The 7627-nt window shown below is 43.7% G+C and overlaps 1 protein-coding gene across 2 annotated transcripts in view; it reads left to right on the forward strand.

Moving 5' to 3' along the window:
• NSMCE2 (NSE2 SUMO ligase component of SMC5/6 complex) overlaps positions 1 to 5690 on the forward strand; it is a 778548-nt gene extending 772858 nt beyond the window's left edge. For both annotated transcript variants that reach the window (XM_086966207.1, XM_086966208.1), the window contains one exon: positions 5341 to 5690. In XM_086966207.1, the coding sequence (XP_086822333.1) occupies positions 5341 to 5461 (121 nt within the window). In that variant the 3' untranslated portion in view covers positions 5462 to 5690. The remainder of the gene's footprint in view (positions 1 to 5340) is intronic.
• Positions 5691 to 7627: the final 1937 nt, after the last annotated feature.

Genomic DNA, 7627 nt, shown 5'->3' on the forward strand with positions numbered 1-7627 from the left:
TATTCCCAGGCCGCTTAGTACATCCCCTAAACTTCTGTCTATACATTTCAGGGGTAAGCCCGTACCTGCGCATTAAAGCTTCTTTCATGTGGGAATAGGACCTCTGTTTCTCAACGGGCAAATCTAGCAAGGTATCTCGCCCTTCGCTAAGGAACCTTCCCCACAACCCCGCTCCCCAATCCTTGTCAGGGACCCGGTGGGAGGACATGGCTACCTCGTATGCCCTAAACCACTGTCCTATGTCATCCCCCTTAAAGAACTCCTTAACTACGTCCTTCGGGATGTGCACTCTTGACTCTACCTGCACTGGCGATGTGCTGCCACCAGAGGGAGGACGATCCAAGTCTCTCTCCTTGAGACTTATCTCCCTCATTTTCACTTCATAATCCATTTGGTGCTTTCGCTCTTCCAGCGCCATTCTTTTTGTTTCCAACTCCAGTTGGATTTTCAATTCTGCCAGCTTTCTTTCGTGATTCCTTGTTTCCTTCCTGTCTGCCAGCTCCTCTGGCGACAGGCCTTTACCAAAGCTGTGCACGCTGTCTTGCCTTTCGAGATCCACCAGATCCATAGGTGCATTCTGCTCTTCAGTCGCATCTTGCTCCGCGAGGGCATCTTGATCCTCCGGGGCCTTTCTGGACTCTATCCAGGCTTTCAGGGCCTTGTAGAATTCTGGCTTATTCTTGCAACCAGCGTGCGGAACTTTGAGTTTCTTACAGAAAAACTTCAGCTCCGTCTTTGAGTATTTGTCCAGCTTTGCGGCGTCCCACTCCACCTCCAACACCTCAGAGGTCGTGGACTCCGCTCCATCCAGGCTCTTCGTGCCCGGCATGGTTCTCACACTCGGAATCTTCTTTCAGCGAAAAGCAAAGCCTGTGGCTAAGTAACTGGACTGAAATCACTGTGCAATGGTCAGAATCTAAGGTATAGATACCGCAAGTGTAAATTCGAAAAATCCTCACCGCTGCGTCCAATGTAGGAAGGGGGAGGCTCTAGTTGGCGCAGTGCAACACTAGCGACAAGCAGGGACTCTCTCTTCCTCGTCAGGGCTGAGGGTTACCTTCCAGACAACCTCTGCTTACCCTCTAGGTAGTGTGGCTTAAGCAGTCGTAGGCTAATCTTTGGGGCACATAGGGTTAAACACTTGCAATATTATACCGTCACAACCAACCCACCGCACAATGAGACCAGACTGTATTCTGTAAAAATATATATCTTTATATAGACTTCAAGCAGGCTTATGAATACAGTTATCAGACTTTCAAATAGCGGTTCCAAGTTACTTAGTTCAAGTTGCCACAGTTCTTTCGAGCAATAAGAGTTCTTTAGGGCCTTCTGCCCAGCTCAACAAAGTTCTTGTGGAGCAGGCGGCTCCCAGGGGATCTGTCCCACGTTGCGTTGCCTTCCCGGAGTCGCTGTTCGTTGCGGCTCTCAGCCGAGCAGTTCACGGGTCATCCGGGGCAGCGGTGTTCTGTGGCGGCAGGGTCCTTTCCTCGTCGTCCGCTCCGACCCTGGAGGCGGCGGTTGCGTGGTGGCGGCAAGTGGCAGTACGGTCCTCAAGTGCAGGACGTACCCAGCCAAGTGCCGGTGCAGCTGTGCGCTCACAGCTGGCTGTCGGGCAAGGCACCGACCTAGGGGACTCTCACAGGGCGACTGTCCGTCTTTGCAAGTGGATTGGCTGCTCGTTGCGCAGTCAACTCGAGAGCTCGGACCGGACGGGTCCTCCTTCGCTTTGCTCTCGGGCTCCCGGTGCGGTTGCGGTCACGGTGTTCGGGCCAGCGGCGGCTGGTCCTCACTTTGCTCTCGCTGTTGCTCTGGGCCCCGGTCACGGTGGTCAGGTGGATGTCGTTGCCTTGGAGGAGATTCCTCCGTCGGTACTGCCACGAGGAGCAGCACACGGAGTTGCTTTCTTCAGGGTGTAGCGCCCACTGGTCCTGGGGCGCTGGTCAGGGGGCAAGTTCAGTTTCAAGCCCTTGGAGATCTTTTAGCAAAGTTCGGCACAAAGTCTTGTAAAGCAAAAGTCTTTTCGTAGTCTTTCCTTTTTCCTCTCCTTCGGCAGCAAGGCACCAGACACAGGCAAGAGACAGCACTCTTCCTTGTCCTTCCCGGTCCTTCTCGTCGGGCAGAGTTCCTTCTGTAGCCCAAACAGGATCTAATTTTCAAGGAGCAGGGCTCCTTCTTTTATATGGCATTTCTTTTGTTCTCGCAGGCCAGGGGGGCCTTTGCATAGCCACTCTCAGTCCTCGAGTACCCTGGCGGGTGTACTCCGGCTTCTGCTTTCAGTGTGAGGGGCAGGCGCATCAGACGCCCCACAGGAGGTGGAGCCAGCATTGTGCGGACAGGGGCAGCCAGAGTACCTTGTTGATGGGGCTTCGCCCTTCCTGGGCCAGGTGTCGGCTGAATCATCCGACGCTCCCCAGGAGGGTGGAGCCAGCATTGTGGTGGCAGAGCACAGCAAGATCCAGAGTCAAGAGCCACTCCTACCTCCCACTAAGGTGTAATCTGCGCATTCACCACCTGTCATCCTCCCAGCCCCGTCACTCACACGTCCCAGACAGTCAGATACACATACCAGCAGAGGCGGGCTGAAATGGTTAGGCAAGCAAAGGCTAACTTTCTAAAAGTAGCATTTGCAAACCCAGGATACTAAAATAAACTTTACTAAAAGAAATATTTTATCATCCTGAGTTCAGGCATACTAAACACGACGCGCTACTATGCTCCTTGAGCCTGCTGGGATTATAGGGTGTAATAACTCCAGCAGCTCAGTCTGGCCTAATGGAGCAGGTAGCCTTCAATAGTGAAATACGGTTTTGGTTGTAAGTCACTACTAGGACATGCCACACACATCAGGGCTTGTCCTACCTTACACCTACAACGCACCCTGCCCGCAGGCCTACCATAGGGGTGACTAATATGTAGTCAAGGGAAGGTTCGGGGGCTGGCAAGTGGGGGCACTTGCCCAGCTAGCGTGACAGTACGAGACCGCACGCGGGTTCTGCGGTCGCAGTTCCCAGACACATCTTTCCGACTGCTTCGGTGGGTGGCGCAACCAGCGCTGCAGGCCCACCAGCAGTATTGGCATCTACAAGCCCCGGCACTCTCTAGTGCACTTTACTAGGGACTAACAGTAAATCCAATGAACCAATCATGGATACCAATCGCATGTACAATTTACAGTAGGGAGCACTTGCACTGCGGCACGGGTCAGCCGTGGCGCAGTGCCCTGAGTATCGGAAAACCAGCAAAACATCGGAGGCACATCAGCAAAAAAGTGGAAGGGAGACTCACGCCAAGGTGCCAGGTCTAACATACATGCCACATAATTACACTCTACTCAATGCAACATAAATACACTCAACATAATACCACTCAGTACCACATAATTACACACCACATAATTGCACTCTACTCAATGCAACATAAATACACTCCACATAAATGCACTCTATACCACATACCACCAATCAACATGAATGCACTCCACACCAATACACAATTTCACTAAGCATAATTTCACTCAACACCACAGTTCCAGGCCACACAATTGAACTCCATACATTTCCAATACACACTGCATAATTACACACCAAACAACATATTTCAACTCCACAATACACAACGAACCTCCAATCCACAGCATATAGTGTCACCACCTGAGCACCAAACATCATTCACCACCTTCATTTTGCATCAGCGCACCACCTAAGCATCACATCAGTCTGCCCTTGAATCTGGCATCTGTTGATTCTCCCCTAGTGTCCGTCCGCTGCTTGTGTTCTAATTAAATTACTGTTTTCCAAAATCCACTCCCCCGTTATTTATGTTCTGCTCCCCCATAACAAAAAACATTATAACAAATAAGAATGAGAACAGGCAAGAAGAAGATGTAAGCAGTGCATGTACAAAAAACTAGAAGACATTTTTTATGTTAAAATCTTTTTTATCAGGTTTTTCTGTTGTATATAATGTTGTCTTCGTTTGTATAAAGGTAACAACAATGCTTAACACTTTTTATTATTACTTTTCAACATAATGCACACCAGCCACAATGCTCTACAACATAGCCAAAAGTTCTGGCTAAACACATAAGTTCCCCAAGGCGAGACCTATTGGCTATGCCAAAGCTTGTTGATCAATGCTGGCAGACAAGTGATATCGGCTAGCAACTTACAAAAACAATACAAAATACATGGTGAAACGCACATTAAGTGCACAGTACCTGGAAAATTATCCCTAGTATGTGCGATAGTGCCGTTGTGTGACTATCCACAATTTCCTGGAAAATACTACAGGATAGTAGACATCAATAACCTTGTCCTCATCATGGGTTCTTCTAGTCTGGGGCTAGTTCACGCTCTGCAGGGTCCCAGACATCTGCTCCTTTTCATGTCTTGTTATATAACCTGGCCTCCTCTAGCATCAGAACGCATATGATATCAAGGTTGGATGATGTCAAAGCATAGTTTGAACAGCACACTTGGCCCTTGTTTTTCCAGGTTATGCTGTAATAATATAACCTTTCCCACTGTTACTCAAAAAAGGTTAACAATTTAATTGGTCTTCACAAGGCAATGAGACTTTTATGAAAGTTTATAAACTAGTGATTGAAGCTCTTGCTTTACATTTCATTTATGGAAAAAATGTATCATTAGTGATAATTCTGGCCTATGGGGTTAAGGGTAGTTTTAGGACAGTGGGTCAAAGGGAAAGAACACAGTATTACCTATGCTTCAAGGGCTCTAAAGAATCTAGAAGTGAATTATTCTACCATAGAGATGTATTAGCTTGTGTGTGGGCAGTTCAAAAATTAAAAACATATATTTGCGGATCCTCTTTTGACATCCACACAGACCACAATCCACTATTTTTTCGTCTCAGTGGCAATGGTTTGTGTAATGCCTCATCCAGGGTGGATAGGCTTTTGTCTAAATTACACGAATGCAATAGCACTGTCAAGTACGTTCAAAGTATAACAATTTCAGGGCAGATTCCCTGTCCTGGATGCTCCTGGTTGATGACTCTATACCTGATGATCATGAGTGTGTAGTAGTAGCCGTGGATGCAGTTCAAGACGGGAGTGGAGGTTTTTCAGAGTCGGGCAAAAGCATTTAATGAAAAGGCTTCACTGGATTCTGAAGTTTTCAGTTGGTGTGCTTCTCCTGATCCGTATAGTGTTCTTCCTTGCCTTGCTTTTTCCTTCTTGGAGAATAAATGTACTTTCACTATACCACAGCAGTAGTGTGATGACTACATTCAACATGTAGCCAAATTGAAACTTCACAATCAATGAAAAATCCGCACAAAAAAGCATATTTAATGCATTCACATTTTGTTTTGCAGATGCCCGAAAGTTGGTTGTGATAACTCAGACATGAAAGAATCTGACCTGGTGCTGGATACAGCATTGAAGAGAGCAATTGAAAATCAGCATAAACAGAAGGGGAGGCAGCATTCACTGTAGTCAGATGGACAACGCTTCTTCAACACAACATTGTGCTTTCCGGCTTGTATGCCTGCTGTTGGTGATGTAAAGAAGTTTTGTAACCAGTGACATTTTTTACAATTGAAGTTGATGGTATTTGATACATTTATCCTCAGTATGTGTTGTGTAAGAATAAATTACACTGAGAAATGAAAACGCTTTCAGGAGGTGTTTAAAAATGATTTCTAATAAATAGTTGCGAACAACAGTTGTGTTTTCTTTTTTTAAGTTTAAAAGCTTTATTTGAACTAAGGCACAGATACAGAGAATAAGCCATACACATTACCTTAAACTGAAATAACAAGAAATAAGAAGGCAAATATTAAACAAAGTAGAAAATGTTACATTTTGACATTTTTATACGGAGAGGGAGAATATATTGATAAACTACCCAAAAAACGATATAATATTGAGAAATAACATAGAGTAAATAAGCAGAGAAAATAAATTACAATGGTTTAAAATTTTCAGAACGTTTAAAACATTCCTGCCTTTAGCAAAACTATTTAAATAATTAGTTAATGGAAACCAATATGTCTGTATTAGCAAGTGGATTGTAAGAGGAGGCAAAAGCGATATCCAGTGACAGTGACAAACATTATTCCACCAAGACGTAACTCAAAGATTAGTAGAGCTTTTCCAATTCAGTGTGAGTTGTTGAAAAGCTAAAGCCAACATAAGATCAAATAAACCTTGTTCGTGGACAGGCAAACCCAAGGATTCTATCAAACTTCCTGCAAAAAAAATATCATTGGATAAAGGGATATTTAACTTAAGATGTTTGGATACAGTAGACCATATGTTCACCCAGAAGGAGGTTACATTGGGACAAGAAAATAAAAGATCAAATCAGCTAGAGGAGATTTACAGGACCAACAGGAATCTTTATTAATATGTGAGAATTTAGTTATTTATAAGGGAGCAATATACAACCTGTGATAAAGAAAACACATGGATTGGGTAGTAGAAGCAGATCTAGAAATTTTTAATGATCTTGCCCAGATTTTGTTCCAGAAATCAATGCTCCACACACAACCCAAATCCCTCTCCCAGGCCAATTCTAAATTAGTTTTAGAACAAAACAGAGTCTGGGGTAAACAGACATTTATAGATCAAGGAAGCCTTTGGAAATAAATATAATTTTTTTTTAATTGGATCATCTGTGGATGTAGAGTTATCAGAAGGAAGGGAGTAAAAAATATCCAATATTAACTCCATTAGTGTTGAGAACTTCTGCCAAAATGAGCGCGGAACTTAAAAGTAGCTTGAAAATAAGGGAAAGAACAAGAGGTCATAACATCAAACATATCACGAACCCAAGCTATTCCTCGTAATCTCCAAGATGTCCAATATAAAGGTTTATTTTTAATAGTAATAAGGCGGTTACACCAGAGAGGTGATTTTAGAAAAGGTTCCCTTGTAGAGATCTTTGGTTGATAATGATATTTTAATAGAGCGCATGTATGACGAAACATTGGAAGAGATGTGATGTTTACTTTTGCAGAAAATGCAAGAATTTCATTCACAGTGAAAGTAGCAATAAAAAAAGCGCATTACACTTTAACCCATAAAGGTGTTAAAGGGGAAATATCTGTAAGAAGCCATTTAGATGCTTGCTTCAAACAAAAAGCTTATTGATAGAGTCTAAAGTCAGGAAATGTTACTCCTCCAATAGATTTTGGTTTCCTAAAATGAGTCAAGGACATTCTAGGTTTCTTATCATGCCATACAAATTTAGAAAGGCGGGAGTCAAGTTTTTATAAATATATGGAAGGGATGTGAATGGGTAGCATTAAAAAAATGTATAGCAAGATAGGGGTAATCATCATCCTATTGAATCAAAACGACCCCACCAAGAAAGGAAAAGAGGATTCCAAGAGGAAAGGAGTTTAGATATACGATCAAAAGCTTCCTTCATATTGATTTTAACCGATTCTAGAATGGAATTATTGAACCAAATTCCTAAGTATTTAATTTTGGAGTTGTTCCATCGGAAACCTGTCAAATCAAAATGTTGTTTAATAATATAACTGATATACCTGATTCAAGAGTATCGAAGTCCAAGTTTTCATGTGAAGAGGGAGTACATTGAGCAAGGTAAGTATTGATTAAAGAAGTGGATGTAGAAAATTCTAGTGTATATAA

The sequence above is a fragment of the Lissotriton vulgaris genome, chromosome 4_1 (assembly GCF_964263255.1).
Source record: "Lissotriton vulgaris chromosome 4_1, aLisVul1.2, whole genome shotgun sequence".
Taxonomy (NCBI): domain Eukaryota; kingdom Metazoa; phylum Chordata; class Amphibia; order Caudata; family Salamandridae; genus Lissotriton; species Lissotriton vulgaris.